The 27475-nt window shown below is 37.9% G+C and overlaps 1 protein-coding gene across 1 annotated transcript in view; it reads right to left on the reverse strand.

Moving 5' to 3' along the window:
• Positions 1–26873, reverse strand: part of cta (Guanine nucleotide-binding protein subunit alpha cta) — an 80591-nt gene extending 53718 nt beyond the window's left edge. Inside the window, exon 1 of the mRNA XM_067139461.2 lies at positions 26343–26873. Within this exon, the coding sequence (XP_066995562.1) occupies positions 26343–26822 (480 nt within the window). The 5' untranslated portion in view covers positions 26823–26873. The remainder of the gene's footprint in view (positions 1–26342) is intronic.
• Positions 26874–27475: the final 602 nt, after the last annotated feature.

Here is a 27475-nt window from a genome sequence, read left to right on the forward strand (position 1 = left end):
TCTGTGTCGGTGCGACGTAAAGCCCCTAGCAAAAAAAAAAGTTTTGGATTTAAATGTTGGTAATGTCTGTTAGGATTTTTTTTTTTTTTTTCTTCTCTGTTAGGAATATCCAAGCTCAAGTTATTCAGTGTAGTGTATATTGGCACAAGATACATAAATTATGTTGAGTTAATGATTAGAGCATGGATACCACATGGCACAGTTTCTCTACTAAGATTTTCAAGACAAGGTCTTCCACATACATTCATACTGTAGTATCGTCTGTGCACACAGAGATTGGCAGTTACTAAGTACTGACGATGCCTGGAAGACACCTTCGAAGCCAAGACCAACAACTTATAGAATTACAAGGGCCTACACTGCAGAGGAGCAGGGTAAAGATGGCTACTCACTTTTCACCACTACCTGGTATGTGGGACATTAAGATGCAACAGTACAAGACAAGAGTGTGTAAAGGCATTTATCCCTGCAGGTAATACTGAATGACAGCAGAAAAAAAAAAGTCCAAACATCATATCTTTCTATCAAGCATTCAAAGGCATAAGATGCACCTCCAACATCCTGTTCATCCCGCACTATCAGCAAGAGCAGAATTGCAATCGTCAAATGGTCCATCACACTCCCATTTGTTTGTAGTGGTATCACAGTCGAAAAACTGGTACCGGTACACAAGCAGAATGGCAATACTAAAGATTGAACTACAAACATCGCTACTTTCTGATCACTACAGGGCAGATTTTAATGACCTAAAAATATTAAAAATATGCGAGCAAATATAACCTATAAAGTATTAAAATATGACCCAAAAAGACAAAATTATGACCTTAAAGATGAATTAATTTATGTGTAAAAATGTTCTCTTACAATTCCATTGATTCACATACAAGAAACGTCTTGATCATTACATGTTGCGTATTATTTCCATCATCTATCAAAAAGTTCTTTGGTCCACTTCACCTTCAGCTTTGGCAAGTTACATATCATGAAAAGTGAAAGAAAAAAATCAGTGACAAAGTACTTGGATAGTGTCTGTCTAATCAGCAAATTATTTTTTAAAATGAGAATAAAATATTTGTACCTGGCATTAGTTCCCACTGCCAAGGAAATCACACTGCATAATCGCATGCAATTTCAGGTAGGCAAGCTGGAATGCCTCTTCGGTTGTCAGAAAAGAGGTTTTCCCTGGAGAAACTCCGCTCAACAACACGTTATGGGAGAAAATTTGAACAAAGTAATTTCATTTGGGGGAAAATTCTGGTTCAGAATCTTCAAATTTTGCTTTGTGTCCACCAAGAATATCATTTATCTTGGAAAATGTAGAAAATCCTACATCAGACAACAGTGACCTTTCCAATTTTGCTCTAATGTTATCAGCCACCTTTTGCTTGATTTAGATTCTCAGTCTGTTTTACAATTTCCAGTGCATCACAAAGTGGAAGCACTGCAGGTACAAGATGAGTGATTGATTTTTATACTGACAACGTTGATACAGAAACAGACCATCTCAGGGAATCAACCTAGAAAGATAGGAAGATGAAACCAATGCAAACAAAAATAATATTCACAAACATGCAAAAATTGATACTGTGAAAATTAACAAAAATTGCATACATATTTATTAAAGACACTACTCTGGAACACTGAAGGATTAAAAAACACCCCAGATTTAGCACCAGGGAACTTATTCCAACCATACAATGCAATAATCTTAACTGCAACATTCCTCAGAGTAGAATGGAACACGAAAGTCTTTTACTAAATATATTCTCTTGCAACACAAGGTCTACCTAAAGGCAGCATCGCGTTGCTATTTAAAGCCAGACTGTCCCCATTCAATGTCATGATGGAAACGGATACAATCTAATGGTAAAAACGAAACTATGCATGATAATCACTGTCCACTTTCAGCCCGAACATAAAGAAGGTATCATCGATGAGCTGGCCGTAGCAATAAATATGATACAACGGAACGAAATAAGCATAACAATGGGAGATCTAAACAGCAGAGTTGCAATTAGTCAAAACAAATTGAAAAACAAAGTTGAGTATTTAAAAAGTGAAGGCTTGACAATGATAAATAAGAGAGACTCAAAAACATATATATAAAAATGGTTGCAGCACAATTGATCTAGTCTTCAGCAATGGAAGATCAGTGCAACATAAGGTACTAACATAGTTGCAAGGAAGAACCTACAAGTGGACACTAGCATTAAACTGGAAAAGTTAAAAAAGACTGAAAACAAAAGATAAAAACCAAAAGGGAGAGAAGAGTTGGCCAAGTTAAGTTTGCTGAAAATGGACACATAACTGAAAAAATTTGTGAAGGAAATATACAGTAGATAATGCCATTGCCAATTTAGAAAGATATATCAAAGATACCATCATATTATAACCAATAAAATTGACAAGCGAAGCTCTGGTTTAATCACAACTCCTATAAGGTAAGGAAAGACACACTGAAGACACTGAGATGTGCAATAATAATGCCAACAGAAACATCCCTAAAAAATACAATGATGCAAGGAAGGAATATAAAACAATAAAAAAAGCAAAAGGCATGTTTAAAGACAAAGAAGAGGAAAAACAGATAGAAGAGGCAGAAGAACAATGGTACAAAGCAATACTATCTAAACAACCATATTTTCTGAGCATCATCCCAATTAAAATATGGAAAGAACATTTTAGCGGGGTCTTGCAGGCAAAAAAAAAAAAAAAAAAAAAAAAAAAAAAAAAAAAACAACTAAATGCATGTAAAAAACCAAAAAGGCTTGTCGTCCAGATCGAATATACTATGAAAATCTTAAAGACACGGAAGCACACTTCATGGAAATATAGACAGACCTACAAGTGTGTCTAAACAGACAGCACTATGTAGTGAATGCATAAAGCAAGGAAAAATACCATATCACTGGAGACTTTATACTCTCTAAAGTTCTGTACAACGGGAAAGGAGACATTAGAGATCCAAATGCATACCGTGGAATAGCTCTGGAATGTACAGCCCTAATAATACTGACAAGCCTTATTAAAAAAAGTCTCTACAGCTTGGTTGAAGGATCAATACCGGAAGAGCAATTTGAATTCATGAAAGGCAAATCCACTCTCCAAGCAGTGAAATGTTTACAAGGGGAATAGAGAATGCATTAAAATTCCACAGAGGTAAACTACATGCTGTTTTCATAAACTATCCTAAGGCCTTCGACCTCATAAACAGAAATATAACTGATAAACTAGAAAAATCATTACATCACGGGGATTTTAAGGAACAACCTGTACAAAAATATCTTACAAATAGATGACAACGCTGCCATATCAGAACCAATAGAATGAACAATCTGCAACAGAAAAGGTCAAACAGCATGCATATGCAGACGACATGGTGCTAGTATCCACTGAGTTAACAAATCTCCAGGAGGCTTTCAACAAACTTAGGTACAGTATGTGCAACCAAGAACGAACTTCAATTGTATGAAAACAAAACTGTCAATTACTTTCAGAAAAGGAGACAAACCAGCAGCTAAAGATGTTATAATTTAGAAAAGAAACTCTATCGATCATCACATATTATAAATACTTAGGAATCACGTTACAGACCCATGGAAACTTATACAGTATCCATGTTCGGGAGAGTTATAGCTGACTCATCAACCATGAGCAGTACGCCAAATTTACGGAAGTTGTCATTAAATACTGCACTGACAACTTTTAAGTTAAAAATCACCCAAATAGTAACATGATTTGGCATTAATCTGGGAACAACTAAAAAAATTAAGAACCTCATGGAAATTGAAAAATTAAAAGAAAGATTACTGAAAAAGACTACAAATTTCAAAGTATACACCAGAGAATGCCAAAAGCAGCACATACTCTTGCCCATCAGTGCCCGGAGAAACATTTGCAATAGGCAGGATTTGCACTCCCGAATGCTGGTCGAGAGAGCCACCTGCCAGAAGGTCAATGTAAAGGGATCATATTACGAGTGGAGCTTGCTTCAGGCAGCAACAATTGAAATACAAGTCTTCTTTCCTTGCAGTATATATACCCATAAAACGGGCACTCACGAGCTTGCTCAGGGTCGGCTCGTTTGACTCTGAGAGAGTTAGTCCGACGTTCTTGCACCAGATATAATGGCACTTCACATTTCCTTAAGGCAGCCTCAGTAGTTCATTTCCACGTTGCCTTAGGACGCTCTCTTCCTCTCTTCGATGGCAAGAGCTTTCTGTATTAAATGGTGAACATTTCTTCTTCTGACATGACCATACCAGCGGAGCTGTTTTTCCTCCATCTTGTCAATGATGGGCACAACTTTGAAAGATCCTCGTACATGCTCATTGCACACGTTGTCATAGAGAACGAATCCCGCCGACCATCGCAACATCCACATCTCTGCGACGCATTTGTATGACATGCTTTTTTCTGCCTTGCCAACAGAGCCATACAAGAGAACAGGCCAGACAGTGGTTGTGTACACTTTGCCCTTTAATTTGATTCTGACCCGCTTAAAAGGAAAAAAATAAGGAACACTGAAAATTTTATTTAATGGCCGATATTCTCGTAAACTACAAAATAGCATATTATTATTGATGATGATGATGATGCTTGTTGTTTAAAGGGGGCTAACATCCAGGTCATTGGCCCCTGATGGTACGAAATGAGATGAAATGTTATGACAATTTAAAAATCCATAATCTTCCACTGACCAGAATTCGAAAACGTGAGGAAGAAGAATGTTTTAACTTCATATTAATCCATTCAATCAGAGGATCCGACCCGCAATGCCCCACATTCCCAGAAACTAGCATTAAACAATAGTATTACTGATCAAGGGACTGCTTCTAAAGCACAATACTGAATCGATGGTGCTTGTTGTCGAAACAGGTCCAAATTCCAGGTCATCGGCCCCTCATAATGGTACTTATTGCTAGGAAAGTAGAACCACGCTATTTGTCATGTTGCGGTACTAATAAAAATAGCGTAGACTCGTGGTGTTCCATGGTACTATCCATAGGTAATGAAATTCACAAAATACAGACGTATGGTGTTTCGCACATTGTGGCGCTATTCACAGGCAACACAAACCTACGGTGTTCCTCACATAAGTGGACTAAGCACAGGGAAGCGCACTATCCCGTAGTGTTCATCGCATAGTGGGTACTAAGCAGAGGCAAGGCAGAACCATGGTGTCGCTCATATAAGGGTACGAATCACAGGTACTGCATCCTGAGCCACACACTGTCGCTACTAATCACAAACCTATTTTATACCTAACATAGTGGTACTACGCACAAGTAAGAGAAATTTACGGTGTTCCCTGCGTGATGGTACCAATTTAAAGTAGTATCATGGTTCTATTTTGACCATCCCTTGGTCGCCTCTTTTAGTCTGCTCTTACGACAGGCAGGGGATACCGTGGGTGTATTCTTCGTCTGCGTCCCCCACCCTCAGGGAGTCATATTATTATTCGCAACAGTAATTATATACAAACATCTAAAACAAGTGAATGTACTTGCATTCTGACAAATATATATTATGCTCAATATGTTGCAGCTATCATTTAAGCAAAAATATGTTTCATAGAGCAACAAGAATACAAAATAACATAACAAAGGAAGGTAGTAATTCTACCACACTTTTCTTAAAAGTGAATTAAATTTGACATTATAAACAAACAAACAAAATTAGTATTTATCTTTGCAGCTTTTCACATACTGTAAATATATAAAACCTACATATCTATATTTATAAACAAACCTGCTGAAAGAAACAAAGATAATATTGACACTGCACATTGTCCACAAATAAAAGAAATAAAATTATATTGCCTTTATAAGTCCTAAAATTCTGTTTCTATATTAATAAATATGTTGCAACTATCGTAAACGATAAAACAGTGCTAATATCTACCAAAACACAAAGAGAAATTGTAGAAAAATATACTGCTTCCAGACTCAGACATCTGCTTTACTGCGCACAATGAGAATGCCATCCTTGTCTTCCAGAGATAATGGCGTTCTCTCTTGTACAACAATGTCTGCCTTACTTATGTTTCTTTTGCTGGAAGTACTGGTGCCTGTAATACAAGGAACTCTTTTGGCCAGAATCACTAATTTTTGGTACCCATGTTCATATTTTCCCCACCAGGAAATGATCACCTTTTCTATAATATAAAAGTCAATGGCTGCAGATATATATCTGCTATCATCATCGCTCAGGAGTGGGAAACCACTCGTCAAAGACGGGGTCAATTAGACTTTTTTTTTCTGTGATGGTTCTTCTGTCTCATTTTCTGAAAATTAACTTTGACATATGAGTTATAGCAATATAGTTCAGAGTTTTAGTTCTTTCACATCTTATTTGGGCTTTATTATTTAACATTTAACTTCCAAAATATCTCTTCTGACATTAAAACAAACATCTTAATCTTGCTGTTTAAGCAGATACCTACCTGACAAATGCCTTCCGATTCCTCAGAATATTTCAACAACAGTTTTTTTTACAAATTACTTTACATCGCACCAGCACAGATATATGACAACAAGACAGGAAAGGGCTAGAAGTGGGAAGAAAGCAGCCATGGCCTTAATTAAGGTAGAGGCCCAGTATTTGCCTGCTGTGAAAATGGGAAACCACGGAAGCAACTACTTCTGCTGGCGAAGGAGAATCAAATGGCGGAAACATTTTCTCCTTTCAGTCTTAGTCGTCCATTATGGATCCTTCCTTTTCCCCTGCCTAGTAACATTTGAATACGTCGTACTGATCATTAAGGGATCATTTGAACATGGCTATTCCACCCGGTCCCTGTACGTTGATAGTCTATTTTAGTTTTGTTACCGAATCACTCTTCTCCAAATAAGTCACAGTGCGCCTGGATGCCTCCATGGACAAATACACCTCTTTAAGGCTCTCACAATCCAGTTGATATCCCACCTTCTTTGGTTCAAATACATGCTTTAGAATGGTACTTATTCAATGGCCAGAACAGGCTAGCCTGAATCATGATTTAAGATTCACCCTCTGGTCTGAGACAAAGGTTATATTCTCCATTCATGTTCATTCCAATAAATATTAAGCCATTCCATGTTGGTTTCTAATATTTATCTCTGCCTTCCATAAATATAGCAGTGAAAAGCACATTTTTTGAAAGGTCGAACTGACATGTAGATGGTGGGACGTAGCTGTAAGATAATCATACCATCTCTGTTTATCAGGCCACATATCTGTTACAAAATAATACTATTTCTGAAGTATAGCTTCCTTTACACGAGGTTTTAATTTTTAATTTCGTATGGCTATTTCTAGCCGAGTGCAGCCCTTGTAAGGCAGACCCTCCGATGAGGGTGGGCGGCATCAGCCATGTGCAGGTAACTGCGTGTTATTGTGGTGGAGGATAGTGTTATGTGTGGTGTGTGAGTTGCAGGGATGTTGGGGACATCACAAATACCCAGCCCCCGGGCCATTGGAATTAACCAATGAGGCTTAAAATCCCCGACCCGGCCGGGAATCGAACCCGGGACCCTCTGAACCGAAGGCCAGTACGCTAACCATTCAGCCAACGAGTCGGACTTTACACGAGGTGAAAACTTGTTCTTTACCAGGTCAGCAAAGTTATGGATTTGAAGTGATACTGTACATTTTGGTGGTAGTATGTCCTCAACAGTTACAACTCCATACAGGATTCCCAGTGTGAGAAGTTTGTTTGCAAGGTTAATGAAGGCTATCCTCTCCACAGTTTCAAAAGGTCTTAAATCAAGAGTACAGAAAAGTAAACATGGCTTCGAAACTCTGTCCTTGATTTCTCTGGGTACCACCTTAGGCCTGAATTTGACACCAGTGTGTATTCTGAGGGACAAAGTGGAACTACCTTTGTACACTAGTATGTCAAAACACTGCAGACATTGAATGTAACTGTTCAACTATTTGAAACTTAAAATTTGTATAATTGTAAGGTTCTTTCTTTTTCAAGTATAATACTGTTACCATATGTTTTCTTTTACAGGTAATTTATAAATATACTGTATCACTCAAAATTATTTTTGGCAGACTGAAGAACCTAAGTGTTAAGAATGAACTGAGTTGAAATGGAAAAGAGGTGGTTTTAGATATTACAAAATATTTGAAAACATTTTGTAAAATGTAAATATTCTCATTTGGTTTTGCTTCCACCTGCTCTTTGTTCTCCAGTGCTATTTGATAACCTTGAAAGAGTTCTCTTCACACACTCACTCCTGGAATGGGATTTGGGATTGCTTATGTTCTGTATCCACTGATGACAAAATAATAATAATAATAATAATAATAATAATAATAATAATAATAATAATAATAATAATAATAATAATAATGTTATTTGGTGTATGTTGCACTAACTACTTTTATGGTTTTCGGAGATGCCAAAGTGCCTGAATTTAGTCCCGCAGGAGTTCTTTTACATGCCCAGTAAATCTACCGACATGAGGCTAACGTATTTGAGCACCTTCAAATACCACCTAACTGAGCCAGGTTCAAACCTGCCAAGTTCGCGTCAGAAGGCCAGTGCCTCAAACGTCTGAGCCAATAAGCCAGGCGACAAGACAGAGACACTGGCCGGCCGAGAGTGCCACTCCTTACTCCTAGGAAACCAAGCTCAAAAATAAAAGCAGAGCAGTGTTCCATAATGTTTCCAGCATTTTCCACAGTAAAGCATGAAGCTCTTGCATTAAGATGAGGTAATGGTTCGGGTAAAGACTCCTGGCCCATTGCCAATCTCTAGTATGCACCCTCATGTCTGGCATATGTAACTGCCGGAGAATACTCCGACAATGAGGATTTGATACATGAACTACTAGCAAGATACTCTTGCTTCGCTACGTTTTCAAACTGAAAGTTATTATTCAGAGTTTTACATTTTGGAGAGTGCACTGTCAGCTGAGGGTGTAAAATACGCCCTCAATTCATACGTCAAACGGTTTTGGGGGAATTTTTTTTTTTTTATCAAACAATTATTTGAAACCCATATGGAAGAACTTTAATGTTTTAAACACTTAATGTTTTAAACACTATCTCATTTAACATCTAGGATATAAAAGCGACCGACCCGTGAAATTTTTATTTTGTACGTCGAATATTAATGGAGGAATGAATACTTTTCAAAGGGGTGAAGAGTTTTTTTTTTTTTTGCTAATTGCTTTACGTCGCACCGACACAGATAGTTCTTATGGCGACGTTGGGACAGGAAAGGCCTAACAATGGGAAGGAAGCGGCCATGGCCTTAATTAAGGTGCAGCCCCAGCACTTGCTTCGTGTGAAAATGGGAAAACACGGAAAACCATTTTCAGGGCTGCCAACAGTGGGGTTTGAACCCACTATCTCCCGGATGCGAGCTGACAGCTGCACGCTCCTAACTGCACGGCCAACTTGCCCGGTGGTGAATGTTTTAAAATATTCATTAACATCTTGTACATAAAAGACCACCCTTTAATTTTGCGCCTCAAACGGTTTCGGAAGAATGGATATTGTATTTCTGAGAATTAACCCCCATCTACACCCGTTAGGGGAGAAATATTTTGAAGTATACAATATTTTAAATCTAGGGCATAAAAGAAGACCCTTCTCGTAAAATTACAACATCGTACGTCAAACGGTTGTGAGGGATGAATAATTTTGTTTACAGAGCTAAACTCATTTAACACTTTAGGCGTGGAACGTTTAAAAATATTTCCTATTACACACCTACGATTTAAAATACATACTGCTATTTGCAATTCTGTCTTCGTACGTTAAAGAGTTTCAGAGGAAGGAATGAATATATTTGTTTTGGATCTTAACCCCCATTTAACTCTATGAGGGGTTAAATTTGTTTCAACCCTTTTGTTATTTAATGTCTAGGATATCATTTCAAATTTTAACTTCGTAAGTCAAATGGTTTCATATAGATGCATGTTTTGGTCATCATTCCTCACCCACCATTAAAGTCCCTTAGGGATGTATTGTCTTAAGTCCCCTTCTTATTTGTATTCTCATACAAAGAATTCAGCACACTCTTCACTTCTTTTCACCCTCTTAAGTGGATTTTCCTCAAACAAAAAATACGTGATTTTTAAATGTGCAACATAAGAATAATTGTCAACCAGTGCCTTCTTTTTATCTTATGATTAATTTTAACGAGACATTTATATAAGATTTTATTTGTCACTTTTTAACATAGCTTTGTCATACTCACTATAATTCATTTTTAAAGAATATTCCAAATACAAATTTTGAGATATACATATTCTCATTAAAAAATGAGAAGTAAATTTTCTGTTAAAAAAAAAAAAAAAATACCCGTTTCTTTATTTTTAAAGGAGATTCAAGTCCAGTTTTCATGACTGTATCATCTTGAGCTTTTGAGATGTAAGTATCCTCATAAAAAGAATTCAACCCCTTTTCAGTTATTTTTACCACCCCCCACTAAGAGTTTTTTCCCAAAAACTAAAATTTAACAAAAGACGAGAGAAGAGCTCTGAAGGAACTTAGAGATTATTCTGAACTGACCATATTCTCAACTGATAAGGGTAATGTGGCAACGGTTATGGACAATGACGAGTATAAGAAGAGGATATCCGCTATATTGTCAGAGCCTGTTTACAGACTGAGCTCACGTGACCCTACCACTCGTGCGTCCAATGTCACCGTGAAGCTCTTAAGGCAATCTTCCATTCCAAAAGAGGAGGCTAAACATCTGTCCCCGGGGGACTCAATGCCACCTAGATTATATGGACTGCCTAAGATACATAGAAACAATGTTCCCCTCAGACCTATTGTTAGTGCGATAGGTTCTCCTACGTATGCTCTGGCTAAATACCTAAGCAAATTGCTTCAGCCACACATAGGACGTACCGAATCATACGTCAGGGACTCTCGGTATTTTGTCAACAAGATGTCAACCATAACCCTTCAACCTAATGCACTTTTGGCGAGTTTCGATGTGGAGTCCTTGTTCACTAAAGTGCTGACTGACTCCATCATGTATCTCATTGAACACCTGTTCCCTGAGGACATTATTAACCTGGATCCGCCCAAGATTTTATTTTTTGAGAATCAAGTTGTAACTTTTAGCGTTGGATAATGTGCATGTGAAGATCCCGGAAAAGCTTTCATTTTATTCATTTGGCATGTAACTTCCGAGAAAAGGCCCGTGCCATATATGGCACGCTGGGCGGTAGTGCTATCTTTTGTTTCATATACGGGAGTTTATGTGTTATTCCGCATTTTGATATGCTTTCATCCAATACCTTCTTTGTAAATTATCAGTATACAAGATTTTCTTCAATATTTGCACATATTACAAAAATAATGTCCTTCCAGAACTATTAAAAATACCTAGATGTTTGGTTGTTGGTACTAGGGATGATTTTATAGGGGTTGTAAATGACCTGAGTTGTTAATTTTATGAAGAAATGAACTTATATTTTAAATAATAATGTTAGAATCTCACAGGCTACCCAAAACACTTATTACATTACATCGTGAGGCAATCAGTCTCTACGAAGAATTATAGCAGCGGTATGTAGAAAGGTAAGTCACTTGTTCATATAAGTACTGCACTAACGATGATATTCTGAAAGGCAAGTACACACTACTTATTTACTTTGCGCGTATGATAATCGGTAAAACAGTCTACACATAAACCTACATTGCACTTCGTACACTGGGTTCTAGGCCTAGCAAGGCAGTTTTCTAACACGCATCTTCTTCTCTTCGCTTCTGGAATTGTAGAAGGCCAGTGATGCATTCCATCGTACCGAAGTTCCTGCATTGCATTATGTCCAAAACAATGAGATCTGCTGAACAAGGGAGCAGCTTTGTAGCGTGTGAGGTAAGTCTGGACAATTGCTCGTCGAAAATCAAGGTGAGAAATGCCTTCTCCAGACATGTGTTTCAGCTGCCATGCATTATGCATTCCTACATCGACGAGCCAGGCAAATATTGCCCACGACCATTTTTTCCCTCGTATTCCGATTCGCACATCTGTCAAGTTACGACCCATACGATCAGTACCTCCCATACCCACATTGTACTGAGAAATCATGTATGGCTGAGACACTCTGACTTTTCCACCTCTAGTCTGTCCTTTTTCTTTCACATAACGAGATACATGTTTTTCAGGGTGCACTCCATAGCATGTAGATGCTACGGTTACTACTGAATTATCCACCCAACGGCAAACCTGAACACCTTCCTCCAAGCTCTTTAGGTAATCATATGTACCCCGCTTTTCCTTCTTCATGGTAGCGGAAGATTTCAGATTACAATCCTTCGGAATGCGATTTTCTCGAAGTGTGCCTGTAGCACCATATCCCCGTGCACCAAGATGTGTTAGCAATCCCATTCCAGTGAAGAGATTGTCGAAGTATAATTTGATGGGCAAATTTTTCAGGTCTGGTCGAAGATTATCCAGCATTGTTACAAGGGGGGCTGCGCACTTCCCAAATTCTGCTTCATACTGGGCATTAGCTTTAGGATTTTTTCCTTGGTATACTTCAAAATCTACAAGATATCCATGACGAGTGTTTAGACACCATACCTTGAAACCAAAACGAATGGGTTTTCCTCTTATAAATTGTTTGCAGGAATGCCTCCCGAAATATGGCACCATACACTCATCATATGACAAGTGCTCCTCAGCTCGAAAGTTTTCCATGAAACGGGCACGTAGAAGGTCAATCAGAGGTGTCAGCTTCCACATTTTGTCGTTGAAATTTGGTTTCGTGTTATCAGCACAGTGAATGAAACGGCAAATTTCAAGAAACCTGTTTCGCCGCATAGCACTTGCCACCACAGAATGGTGTACATCACACGCGTCCTCCCAATATGATCTCTTCGATGGAACGGTATTGTATCCAGATAAAATCAAAATTGCAATGAAAACTTTCATTTCTTGCCTAGTAATATTGGGGGAAGGACAGTTCAAAAAGCTGGCATATTTGTTAGATTCAGAAACTAAGTGATCAAAAATGTCATCTGTAAAAATTGACTCGAACAGTTCAACGCACGATTTTTCTCGAAGTTCGGTGAAGTCACTGTTGGGGAATATTCCTGAACGTGCGATAAGGTTTCGCTTTTCCCATTTTGCAGGAATTCGATGTACCTTTCTGGGTCTTACTTGTACCAACTCAGCTTGATCCACTTCAACAGGCACCTCTTGAAAGTCTTGATAGTCAGTTGGAGTTTCACGGGTCACTAATTCTGCGTTCGCTAGAAGCTGGCTACCAGGTAAATTGTCAGCGAAGCCACCTCCATCTTCATTCCCGCTGTCTTCGTCCGACAAAACTGCAGCGTCTGGAGGCTCGATGAATACATTTTCTACGTCGGAAATTTCATCATTTTCCAACAAGTCGAGTACTTCCTGTAGTGAAATTCCCCTAGAAAAATGTACGAACCCATAAATGTGAAGCACATGAAAAGACAGGACGAATAACTGCATAAGAGATACATTTAAAGAAGAAAACCGCAGTGAAGTGTCAATTTTATGTGAAAATTTTACTCTGTGTGATTAAAAATGGTTTAATTTAACCATATAATTATTAGCCAACACTATTATGCATTGCTACGTTGATAATGAAGAATGAAATGAACGGAAAGTAACATAAGAAATATAACAATTATAGGCTGAGTTGTGCCGGTCAGAAAGACAGCACTTCCGCCCAGCGTGCCAGATAAGTACCACCAAGTTTCTACTTCAAATGAAAGGACACCAATCATCGCCAAGACATGCCTAAGCTAATCCCCATACAAATAAGCACCTTAGAGAAAAATCTTGCGCAATAGGGTCCATATATATAACTATAGAAGGAAACAGGAATTACGTACTTCAAACGTGCAGCCATAACTGGCACTCGTGAAAACAAGTCTTTCTTTTATGAAGCTATACCACACAAATGACCACAATATACTAAAACCAAGCCACGTAAGATGTTAGGCGGGACTTCTATGAGCACGACAATACCGTAGTATACAATACAGTGCGCGCGGTTTCAATAATAAGAGTCCAAGAAGACTGTGTAGTTTGCCGTGCCATATATGGCACGCTGGGCGGATTCAGGTTAAGCTATTTTACCACTGCATACAGGTCCAGGATTATATGGGAAGCTGTGGAAATACATAGAAATCCTAACAATTTCAACAGGGACCCTGGCTATCAATTAAGTAATACCTGGTTGCCAGCCATTAAGGATTTACGTAGGTAGTTCCCTTCCCTGTCCCTTCACTATTATTATTATTTCATTTCGGTGTTTTCCAAATTTGTACATTTCTCATCACCAGATGTTTCATTCCGGGCTTGTGTCAATGTCATACTATGTCTGGGGAGCCATCTGGTGACAAATGAATGTACCATTTCCACTTCTTTTATAACATCTAAATTCAAAGCTCATTGCCTGATAAGCCTTTCTCTTGGATAGTTGAGATTTTCTTCTGATGACGCAAAGCAAAGTTCTCTGCAAAACGTAAAGAATTTCACCTTAATTTTCTTGATAAGGCATAAGCCCAAAAGCCTATATCATGTCTATAAGTACGGGCTGTGAAAGCATCAATGGCAAGAGATATTTTTTAACCATTTGATTTACATCACATCAACACAGGGAGGTCTTATGGCAATGAAGGGATAGGACTATGAAGGAAGCAACTCTGGCCTTAATCAAGATACAGAATATGCCTGGTGTGAAAAATGGGTAACTATGGAAAACTATCTTTGGGGCAGTCAACAGTGGGGTTCAAACCCACTATCTCCTACATGTAGGTCCGACAGCTACGTTACCCAAACCGCATGGACAACTCGCTTAGTGACCTTAGAACAATATGACAATTTTCTGAGCTGGAGTGAATAAGAGATGGTGGCTTCCTCTAAACAGGTAATGTCAACACAGAGTAAAATACCTTCAGAGCCAGCCTGCTCAAAGCTTTGGAAGGGGTGACAGCAGCTGAGTGAGGAGCAGAGGGCAAGTTTGCGAAGTCATGTGTACCAAACCTAGAACTAATCAAGTTACAGTATGATACTGAAATGAAAGATAAATTTAAGCAAGCACCCAGTTTGACTGTATTTTACGTTCACTTTTGACAGGAGAGATTCCTTAGATTGCATAAACTTATGCAAATATGTTAATAATTTTCATATCCACCTCTTTGTGCAAACAACTGTTTTCATTAACAAAGATTTAGGCACAGAAGCATGCTCGCCAATCTAAAAGTAGCCAGTACAGTAACAACAGTATCAAATATTAATATAATACAAGCTACAAGAGTCCTACAGTCTCATGGAACAGATGTATACCAGTAATGTATTTAAATCAAGAAATATTGTGAAATTCCTTTGTCTACGATCAAGAACAATTTTCTTGCTCTGTTATAAGCTACTTTTCAATCTGCATCCTGTTCGGAACCACACTCATAATAATAACAATAATAACGACGACAACAACATGACTACACAAATTTGTATGGTAGCATAAACTCCATACAGTTACTGTAAGTACCGCCACCGTATACATGAAGCACCACCGTTGCTCTGTTTTTCTTGACAGCCAGCCGTCACGAGCAGACCTGCTATCTAAAGCAATCCGTTGATTACCCATGTTTAAGAGCAGCGTTTCTCAACTGCGGGATGGGGGAGGTACTTTGAGAGGACTGAAGGAGTAAAACATTTTAGCGTAAGCTAATAGCATACGATTAAACAATGCCAAAAACTGGTTTGAAAATTACTTAGTATTGCCAGTGTATGATAACATACTAGAATCATACTGTTTAACTATCATACAGTATGTTGGTATTTACTGCATTGATCTCTGCATAACAAATTTTTTTTTAAGTATGTTGATGATTGTACAATAGTAACTTTAATAATGGCAGTTATACCTTAAAATTAGCTTCTTGTTATACTTATATTTACTCTGGTGGCACTTCATAAATGTTGGAGGAATGAGGGGGTACGCTTATTGGAAAGGTTGTGAAACATTTCCTAGATGACAGTCCCAGAGTGTATAATTACTTAACAGCTGCACGGTATACTGTGTATACCCTACTTGGCACATGATCTCCCTTTGCCCTCAGTTGCTGCCTCATTTTCTTCTCTAAATCAATTATTGTTTTACAAATAAATTAAGGAACATAGCAATATAGATGTTTGATAAATAGATCAAACTTTCATAACCCAAGAAACAACATTAGAGTGCTTTTCCTATTCAATACATTTTGCTGCATGAAGGACACTTTTAGACTCAAATGTGATGAACTGCTAGCCAAAAGAACAGATCAAATAAAATCCACACCTAACCGAACAAGATCAGGGCCTCGCAAAATCTTGGGTGTTTATCATATGCAGAAGTATCATTGTTGAAGTTTACTTTTTTTCTTTTTTTAAATATTCATTATCTATCAAATAATTTAGACGTAAAAACACCTTTTTCATTTCTGTAAGGGTTAAATTTTGAGAAGTACTCAGGAACATTTTGTTTATTTTTAATGAGTTTATATGCTGAATATCACACCTCTAACCTTGGTGACTCCTGAGACATGCATATTATTTAGTAATTTAGTAATTCATTAATACAACACTTCTTTATGGCGTACATTTCCACAAATCATCCTTTATTCCTTGCCTATGCCATATAAGAAGTACACATTCCAAATTTTGTATGTGCAGTGGCTTGGGGTGGACATCGATGAGTTAGTCACCGTAGCCGTTTATACATATAATGTTGTTCTCATTACACTACTCAAATACAACATTCATTCAAGAAGAAATAGTTTGCAAGATACATATAATGTTGTTCTCATTACACTACTCAAATACAACATCCGTTCAAGAAGTAATAGGTTGCAAGATATACATGGCTAACTACCATACATGGCAAGTTATGGCCACTTATGGAATCCATTTCATAATACACTTTAAGCAAGAAATGTTTCATTAATACAACACCCTCTTCTCAATATTTATTGAGTTCAATTTTCTATACCATCCATTTTCAAATTTTAAGGACGACATAGTACTGGCATTAAAAAAGAACTTAAAATGTCAAAAGGCAGAATGACCTCCAAACTGAAGCTTGGAAATTTACATTAATAATTTTACTAGCATATGTCCCGCTAACTATTGTTAAGGTTTCTCGTAGATGCTCAGGAGCTAGAATTTAGTCCCGCAGGATTTCTTTTCTGTGCGAGTAAATCTATCGACACGAAGCTGACGTATTTGAGCACCTTCAAATAGCACCAGACTGAGCCAGGATTGAACCTGCCAAATTTGGGTCAAAAGGGCAGTGCCTCAACTCTATGAGCCACTCAGCCCAGCACACTTTGAAATTTTTGGGTGGAGATTTCAGTAAGCAATTACAAAACATATTCCTTAAGAGAACTCTATCACGTGTTTAAAATAAATTAGAACAACGTTGTCAGCAAGCAATGCAATTTTAGTTTGCAGCTAAAATTTTCATATTACACGAAACATTTCTTGCAACTTAAACAACACCATAACTTTCCAACTATAAAGAAGGCAACTCGTGAGGCATCATATTATTCTGAATGGTTCGATGTAAAATCTGGCACAATTTCTTGGACTAAAACCATGATTCTCTTCTCATAAAAAAATGCTTCTGTCAATGTCATGAGCAAGTGCTATGTTCCCTGTGGAGGACAACACATAGAAATGAAATATAGAAATCTTTCAGCATTCTTTCATATCATAATTATATTAAACACATTTACCACCACGAAGACAAGACAGGTTATTCCCAATCCTTTCATGCAATTTAACAAGCTGTTGTTGAATTTATTGCAAAACCAGTCGAGACTATGCGACTTCATAATTTAGGCTTTTTTTTTTCAATTAGGTTTACGTTGCACCAATACTGATAGGTCATATGGCGACAATGGGAAAAGAAAGTGCTAGGAATGGGAAGGAAGTGGCCTTGACCTTAAAGGTACAGCCCCAGCATTTGCCTGGAGTGAAAATGGGAAAAACACGGAGAACCATCTTCACGGCTGTCTCAGAGGGATTCAAACCCACTGTCTCCCGAATGCAAGCTCACAGCTGCACGACCCTAACAGCACAACCAACTCCCTTATTTATTTAGACTGTCTACAGTCATAAAAATTAGAATGCCTCAGTAAACTTTCTGAGCAAAAAGAGAAAGATATTCATGCAAAAGGAAATTTATAGGATGTAATATACAGACAGAACAAAGGCACAAGAAAAAAGTAGGACGTTAGAATACCCGGTGCAAATTTGGAAAATCCTAGTATTCAGATCTTGGATCCATAAACAGTAAAGTTCCCCAATCATGCTACAAAGTTTGAAATCAGCATGTTAGGCTATAAAAGTGGGTTAACATAACAAATCCATTCTGTCAAGGTCTCTAGCATTAAAACTTGGTGGAAGAATGAAGACGAAAGAGGAAACAAGCTGGAAGGATTGTAATATGGTAATAGAGAGATGAACTTCAAGACACTTCAAGATAAGCTGGGCTTTGCATAAGGCATTTCTCTTCAAGACAAAAGTAATAATTAATTTACAGGTTAGGAAAGAGTGCAATACCTTTCTTTTTTTCTTTTAATTTGCTTCACATGTACAGACATAAGTAGATCCTATGGTAACAATGGGATACAAAAGGGCTAGGAGCAGAACGGAACCAACCGTGGTGACACTTAAGGTACAGCCCCCAGAATTTAACGGGTGTGAAAATGGGAAACCACGGAAAACCATCTTCAAGGCTGCCAACATTGGGGTTTGAACATACTATTTCCTGAATGCAAGCCGACAGCTACGTGTCTCAAAAAACGCAGCCTCTCGCTCGGTAGTGCAATATCTGTCAAAGTACTTCATCGATTAATATTCCCTGCTAAGTGTCTCCAGGCTGGTCTTGGCCTTCACCCTTCCACCTTTCAATGCTTTAGCAATCTTTCAAATGTATGAACCAGCTTTGCAGTACACAAGAAATCTACCCCAGACATAACACTGATAAATTCACAGAAAGAAACCAATATCACTACAACAGTACAAAATAACTAAGTAGCTTTATCTCAAAGGAAGGTGAAATAAGTACCACAAGAATTCAAGTGACAAGTCAAAAGACGTTAAATTGAAAGAAAATATCAGAAAGATAACATTTTGGAACAATGAAAACAATATGGTAGGGGCCTACTTAAGTCTCCCAAAAGGAATATCATGCATTCCACAAGGTATAAAGTTTTGAGTGACTAATGGTTCCCACCCTTGGATAAAAGCAAATGTTGTACAACGCCAATGCTGGACCCCGAGTGCTAATACAGGCAATAATTACTACTAAAGTTTTGAAGTGGTCTAAGCTGAAGCAACAGTATGATGCTCAGGTAAGTGATTACTGTCCATGTGACTACTAGCAAATGTTTTAAATTATTTTTCTTTAGCTGTAAAGCTGGAAAATTGTGAAGGACAGTTTTATGGATAAGCAACAATGTGTAGCCTTTGCTACATACACAGCTAGTTTCCAACTATGTAGGGACCAGAACAGTAATAGCCTACAGTATTGAAATTCACCTGCTAATACCACATGAAGTTTGTGTTTTCCTCCACAGCAATTACTTGGCTTATATATAGACTAAATTACAGATAAAATCAGAAGGAAGACTGACAGGTGATTTAACATCTTGGAAACAAATGCTTAAAAATAAACAAATGTATTACAGAAAGTAATATATATTTTCCTACTGTGACATAGTACTAATTGATGCCACGAGAGAACAACTAAACCGATTACAACGTGCTATGAATTCGTGTATTAGATTTATCTTTTCCCTACGCTATGATGTTCATGTTACCCCTTATTATCGACAACTTTCCCTTCTAAAATTTGAACAATATAGAAACCTCCACATGGCAGTATTAATCTTTCGAGTATTAAAAGAGAATATCCCATACTACTTATCTTCACAACTCAATTTCCTATCCTCTTTCCACCAGCATAACACACGCTCTGGCAGTACACTTGCTATCCCTCTCAGCAGGTCAGCAGCATTCAGCCGTTCCTTTGTTGCAAATGGAGCTAGAATATGGAATTCTCTCCCCCACAACATTAGAGCCATACAATCCTTAAATTCCTTCAAGTTGTCTTGCCGTGAGCATCTCCTCGATGTGTGCCGCCAGGCTGAATGAATCTGGCAGAGTGAATGTGTGTATGAATGTACGTTTACTGTGCTTAGGGTATTTAGTGTCAATCAACTTTTAATTTGTAACGATAGTTTAAGACATGACTAAGAATATTTATAGAGTTTATGTTATTTTGTTTCATATTTTGTTTCTAGTTTGTAATGGTAGTTTTAAGATAAGATTATGAATATTGCTCTCAGATGTACTATGTTAATGAAGTGTGGTTAAGTGTAAGAGAGGACCATGAGTCCTAACTTCGCCACTACAAATAAAGGCAAATATAATAATAATATAATAAAGTAGCCAATCTACAGCAATAATTTACACAGAATGAACACCTCACTATAAAAAATAAAACAACTATTATTCTTTTATTTGCTTAACATTGCTATTTACTAATAAAAAGAGTATTTGACTATCAGAGCCACAGACAATATTGGAATTAGGTAGAAGTTTGAGAAAATTTTAGATTACTGCTATAACAAATCTACACAGCAAAAATTCAGCACTACCTGGAAGATTATAATATGCTCAAAACAGATTAAATGTATGCCAGATAAAATTCCAGCTCCACTTCAAAGGGAGGAAATGAATGCATCAGTGTTCTTGTAGAGACCTCTGGTTCAATTTTCAGCTTCATCAAGGACTTTAATCCCATTCTGAGGGTTGGAATGGGGTTTGCTCAGCTTGGGAGGTATAATCATCTTTTATTTCTTTGCTTTACATTGCACCAACACTGACAAGTCTAATGGCAACGATGGGAAAGGAAAGGGCAAGGACTGAGAAGGAAGAGACTGTGGCCTTAATTATGGAACAGTCGTGTGAAAATGGGAAACCACAGAAAGCAATATTCAGGGCTGTTTGTTGACACTTGGGTTCCAACCCACCATCACCCAAAACCAAGCTGTGTGACCAAAACTGCATGGCTAACTTGTTCGGCTTGGAAGATCTCAATTAAGGAGTTATCTGGTATAATCAGCTAAAAACTGGATAGAGTCCTCTTTGAATGAATCTAGAGTACCAAATACTAGAAGACAACAGCAGATCTCTGACTTGACCCTTCAGCTTGCAGAAGAAGGTGCCTTAAAAAAATCTGGCATTAACACTAGGCTAAGCAAAAAAAGAGAGCAAATGCTTGAACTTGATCGAAGGATTCAGTCTTCTTGTAGAAGAGATAAGAATAAATTTCTTAGTAACATTTGTTCTGAGACTGAAGACCATGCAAATCAAAACCACAGCAAGGATCTTTTTGACAAAATTAGAATAATCACTCGAGATTTCAAGCCATATTCCTGGACTGTAGAGAACCCACAGGGTGGTGATGATGTGGATATAGAGAATGTTCTAGAAACATGGAGATTGTACTGCCAGAATCTGTACAGTGAACAATGCAATGCACAAGACCAAGTGAAGACAGATAAAAAGACAGATCCTGAACCTAACATCCTCCGAGATGAAGTAGAAATGGCTTTGAAAATGCTGAGAACTGGAAAAGCGTATGGACCTGATGGAATAAGTGCAGAAGTCTTGAAAGCTATAGGCGATGCTGGAATTGAAATGTTGTTTAAAATCTGCCAAACAATATGGCAGTCTAGAAGCTGGCCCAAGGAATGGGTACAGTCAATCTTTGTCCCAATCCACAAGAAAGAGTCGAGGAAAAAATGTGGAAATTATCGCTTAATTGCTTTGATTTCACATGCCAGTAAAGTTATGCTTCATATCCTGCATAAGAGACTCCGGGCATTGATACTCTAGTATCAAATTCCTGAAGTCCAGACTGGATTCATGAAAGGAAAAGGCACTCGAAAACAGATCTTAAGCCTAAGACAAATCATAGAAAAGGCTAGAGAATTGAATGTTCCGGTATACCTGTGATTTATTGACTACCAAAAGGCCTTTGATACCATCAAATGGAACCACCTTTGGAAAATTTTAGATGACATGGGTTTGCCACTCCATTTGATTGATCTCCTCAAGTCCTTGTATAAGGAAAATACAGCCACTGTGAAGATTCAAAACAAACAGTCAAAGCAGTTTCGTATGAGGGCTGGAGTCCGCCAGGCATGCATCCTGTCACCGTTACTTTTCAATCTCTATGGTGAATATTCAATGAGAGCTGCATTAGATGATTGGGACAAAGGATTTTTCATTAGGGGATGCAAGATCAACAACTTGAGATTTGCTGATGACACCACCTTGATAGCATCGCCTGAAGATCAGTTGACAGAGCTGATCAAGAGAGTGGAGGAAGCAAGCCTTGAAATTGGATTTTGCCTACATCGACAGAAAACCAAAGTCATGATTGTTCATCGTAAGAACAACAACAGTCCATATATCCAACAGATTGGAGGTTGTGAAGTTGTACATCAGTATGTATATCTAGGCTCCTTACTATCCAATTCTGGTGGTTCCAAAGATGAAATAAATCAAAGAATTGAAATAGCAAAGGTAGCAATGATCTGTCTGCAGAAGATCTGGAAAGAATAATAACATCACCATCAATACAAAAAAGAAGCTCGTTGAATCTCTAGTCTTCTCAGTCTTCTTGTATGGCACAGAGATGTGGACCATCCTCAAACATGATCGTGAATGGATAGAAGGCTTTGAAATGTGGTGCTGGAGGAAAATGTTGAGGATTCCTTGGGACAGCTCATCACACGAACACATCAATCCTGAACCAACTTCAGATAAAAGTTTGTCTATAGTGTAAGGTCTCACAGCGGACTGTACGCTACTTTGGACATATAATGCGCCAAGACGGTAGTCTTCAAAATTTGATTGTTGAGGGCAAAGTCCATGGAACCAGACGAGGACGAGTATCAACACGATGGACTGACATGGTGAACGGCCCCCTACAGATTTCTCTCAGAGTAACCACATTGAAAGCTTTAGATAGGGAAGAATGGTGGAGTATTTTTAATTGGAGTATGGTTCATCAGCTAGACAGCTGAATTTTATGATAGTCACGATGCCTCAGTCATGAGCCAAAACGAAGACGAAGAAGAAAAAACCTGGCCAAGAAATCCAAGTAATACACCTGAAGAAAGTGTTGTGCAAACCACATGAGACTAATATACACATGTCATCAATGAGATTAGTTTTGATTCTCAGCATAACTTCAGTGCTGTTTCAACAGCTATCATCATGACAGCATGCGGCCTTTTTTAAGGGATGATCCTCTCTCGTTGTTGGCAAGAATTCACCTGCTAAATGCTACCAACCATTACTGAAGTGCTCTTTGTTTATTGGTCAGCACACGTCCTGGCTAGTGACAAAAAAACATTTATCTAAGATCTCCGGGATGCTTAGCAAAGAGCCTCTCCAAGGAGATGTACGCGCATCACGAGAAAATTGCAGAATAGAATTCAGTGAAAATCGGTATGTGAAGTCGGGGAATAAGGCATTACACTCAAGGCTATAAATAATTTTATTCAGGCAGGGTGATATGGTAGTTTCGAGGAGGGCCTAAAATTTCAATCTAAAATATCTATATTATTAGTGGAGCTATCGATAAATACTACATAATAAAAGCTATACAGAACACAATTTCCGATCATTTCATGTCGTACAGTTTTACCTATTCATGAAATTAGATTTAGTTGCTTAGTTCAAGTCAGTGCCAAGACATGAGAAAATGAGGAAACACGAGTTTAATGAAATTCGATATGAATAACCTGGGAATAAAGCATTACAGTCTAGCCTATAAATAATTCTATTCACGCTGGGTAACATGGTAGTTTAGGAAGGCCTAAAATATTAATCTCAAATATCTATGTTATTAGTTGTCCTATCTATAAATAATACATAACAAAGGTTATACAGATTACAACAGCCAATAATTTATGTCCTGTACAGTTTTACCATACCGACTATAATAGAATTAATGAATTCAGACTTTTGTTACTTAGTCCATATCAACAACGAGCATTGCTAACATAGAAATATTGTTCAATCATGTTAACTGGCGATTGCGGTGGTTTTTGTTGCGATTGTCTTAAGGTGAAAAACCATGTGGGCATCAGACCATTTTGACAAGGAACATTGTAAATATGACTATCAAAATGAAAATAATAATAATAATAATAATAATAATAATAATAATTATTATTATTATTATAATAATAAAGGGACAATCGCTTGAAGACGATGGGACGGGGAAGGGCTAAGAGTGGGAATGAAGCGGCCGTGGCCTTAAGGTACAGCTGCTTCCTTCCACTTCCTAGGCCTTTCCTATCCCGTCGTTGCCATGAGACATATCTGTGTTGGTGCGACGTAAAGCAAAAAAAAAGTTCTAGTATCACAGAGTCAGAAGAAAATTAAATGTGAAGTCGTACAATATCAAAAGTCCATAAAATTGAATAACAACATTACATTGACCATGTTTGTTCTGACATGTTTTGCTGCCACTCATCTCCGATAGATGGGATTATTGCTCCGTCCCGAGTAGAAAAGCTTGCCTGGATGTGATTCCTGCTCTGAGGCACTGATATGAGTGAGAAATGTACACACGTAACAGAAAATGGCTGAGCCATGTTCACGGCCATCTGTGGCTGGGTCATTCCAGCTCTGGAAATTAGCACTGTTAGAATGCCAGTTCGTGGAAAGTGAGAAACTGGTCTCTCATCTGCCCACTTATGTGCCTCACAATCTGAGGGACAATGTGAGGGGTGGACAAAAATATCATCATATACGTGCTAAGCGACTGTCCTGTCAACGATGGGTACTACAGCTACTCCTCCTATATATGACTTAATTTTACAAAATCACATACAGAAAAGAGCAAACAAGTGTATTTAGAGTCAAACTAGTCATATCAGAATAATATATAGCCTATACAGTAAAAAGTTTATCTTTTAGAATCAATATCCAACCATATACAGTATCACAATGTATGGTAAAAAAATAATTTGAATTAATCTTGCAATATGCTTCTTATCAACATATAGAACAATAAAAGTGGGATACATGAATACAATCTTTTGTATTTCAAAGAACATATCCTTTAACTTTCAATATTAGTAGGCCCTAGACTAGAAATTTATCAGTAAGGAATTACACTTTTTGAATTGAGGGATCAAATCCTCACATAGACAGTTTACATTTCAGAGTGCTAAAATGTGAAAGATTTGAGTCAGTATATTTACGAATTCCACTGGCACTCATGTCAACAAAAAGTCAATTGTAGTTGAAGAGATTAAGTACGTAGCTCATTCAAATTTGCTGCAGTTATTTGCATGAACATGAGTGAAGGGGAAAATAGACACAAAATATAATCTAAATTCTTTACACGGGAACTCATAAATTTAACAAACCCAACCATGATAAAGGTCACGACTTCAGCACAAACTCCCACAAACAATTATTTCCAAAATCAATGCTGTATTCAACCTAGTGCATTAGAGAAGGTGAACAGTATATGCCGCTATTCGACATGTGAAACATACATGGATTTACCTAAAAATGGGTTCGTAGCCCAGCCAATGCATGCAAGATGTTTAACAAGGAAAGTCATATACCAGAAGCTGTTGTTCATATTTCACATGAACTGACGATTCCATGGCTATGATCACCATATCAACAGTCTGGTAAAAATAATAGCTTTCCTCAATCCTAACCCCCATAGGCCCAACAGCAGGTCACATACATGCCTCATTTTCATAAATTAGCCTACATCTATCAAAAGAAACTGAGGTTTAAAATAGAATATAATAAATGACAGACTTTAAAATTATCAATCACAACAAAATGCACAGTAAAATCTCTGAAGCTCACGCTTGCATATATCAATCAAATTGGGGCACATACATCACACAAGTCACTTTGAATCACTCTTTAGGTAAGTAGTGAAAAAGAAATTAATATCGCTATACAGACAACGTAGACTAAACATAACCTTTATGGTTAGGACCATTCAAATACTCGTCGGCCAACAGTTCGCGCGCTGATTCATGAAATAAACTTCAAGTTGTAAATAAACACTGACACAGAGGGGCAAATAACACAACTGACTTCCCCTTCAGTTGGGGCAAAAGATACTACACGAACACTGATTACAGACACAAACCACTGAAGTGAATGGCAAACGAAGTGGAAAGTGCCAGACTTCAATTTATTTGGCTGTCACCCACTGGACAACTTCAAGTGATCAGTTTGATATATTTTGTAAAAACGTATTTTAATACTTTTATCACCACGGTCAACTTACCAGCTGAAACTCGCGCCTTCGGTCGAAAGCTTTCTTGATTGCAGCGTCTTTCCACAGTGCCTTTAAAGGTGATGCATATAGAAGAAATAGCCTCGAATCGAGTGTCATGCTGTTCTCGAACCTCAAAACTTGGTCACCAAATTCGGAATTAGAAATATTTCCCCAGGGAATGTTCAGCTTGGCCCTAGCATCCACTAATACTTTCATCCCTTTTATAATATTTTGGTATATCACATGTTGGTATTCCTTCATCTGTTCAGGTTCGAACTTAATCCCATGAATGATCCTCATTTGCTTCAAAAAAGTTGATTTTCCACTCTCGCCCGCACCGAGTAACAACAATTTTACTTGTCTCCTCAAAGCTTGTTTATCTTTTTCAATCATTCGATCAATTTCTTGACTCCTGTGGCGTTGTGCTATTTCCTCTGGACTATACTTAAATTTAAGACAGCACACACACGACCCCACCAAGGTCGCCATCTTACACACCGCAGTGTGTCTCGAGAACTGCAGCTCCTGTGCAGCGCCGAACCTTACTTGCCTTCCGTCTGACACTAGCACATCTACTGACCAACTACTGACGTCATGCGACTGGAAGGGAATTCGTAAGCATGCTGAAAACAGGAAGCATAAGTATCATAGCATAAAATCGGTACCCTGCCAGTGACATAGCATTTCAACTTTATCTATGAACCAACCCGGTTACTCCAGACGGCTATCGCTACTTGTGATTCATACTGTTGAACCTCTTTTTTTTTTTTCAGACAAGTGCGAAATCAGTAGGATATCATGCATTGTTTGAATTCGTAATGATGGACTATAAATGTAGGCCCACTTACACATAAAGTGAATTGCGTTTCCCTTTATTTACCAGAAATACCCAGTATCCGCAGTAGAACTACTGTATTCTGGATTCATTAATCTTCTTCCATGATAACCTTATACTCTCTGTCAAGTTACTGCTAGATTTGTGCATTTAATAAAATAGTTCCGGTCCTGAAATTGATGAACCTGTATTGTTGTTTCCTATAAGCATCACAACCATTCATCACCAATTCAAATTAGGTTCGCAGCGTTTAAAAGGGGAGTGGCCGAATCTACGGTGAACACACCATAGGCGATTGCTGTTCCCT

The sequence above is a fragment of the Anabrus simplex genome, chromosome 2, assembly GCF_040414725.1.
Source record: "Anabrus simplex isolate iqAnaSimp1 chromosome 2, ASM4041472v1, whole genome shotgun sequence".
NCBI lineage: Eukaryota > Metazoa > Arthropoda > Insecta > Orthoptera > Tettigoniidae > Anabrus > Anabrus simplex.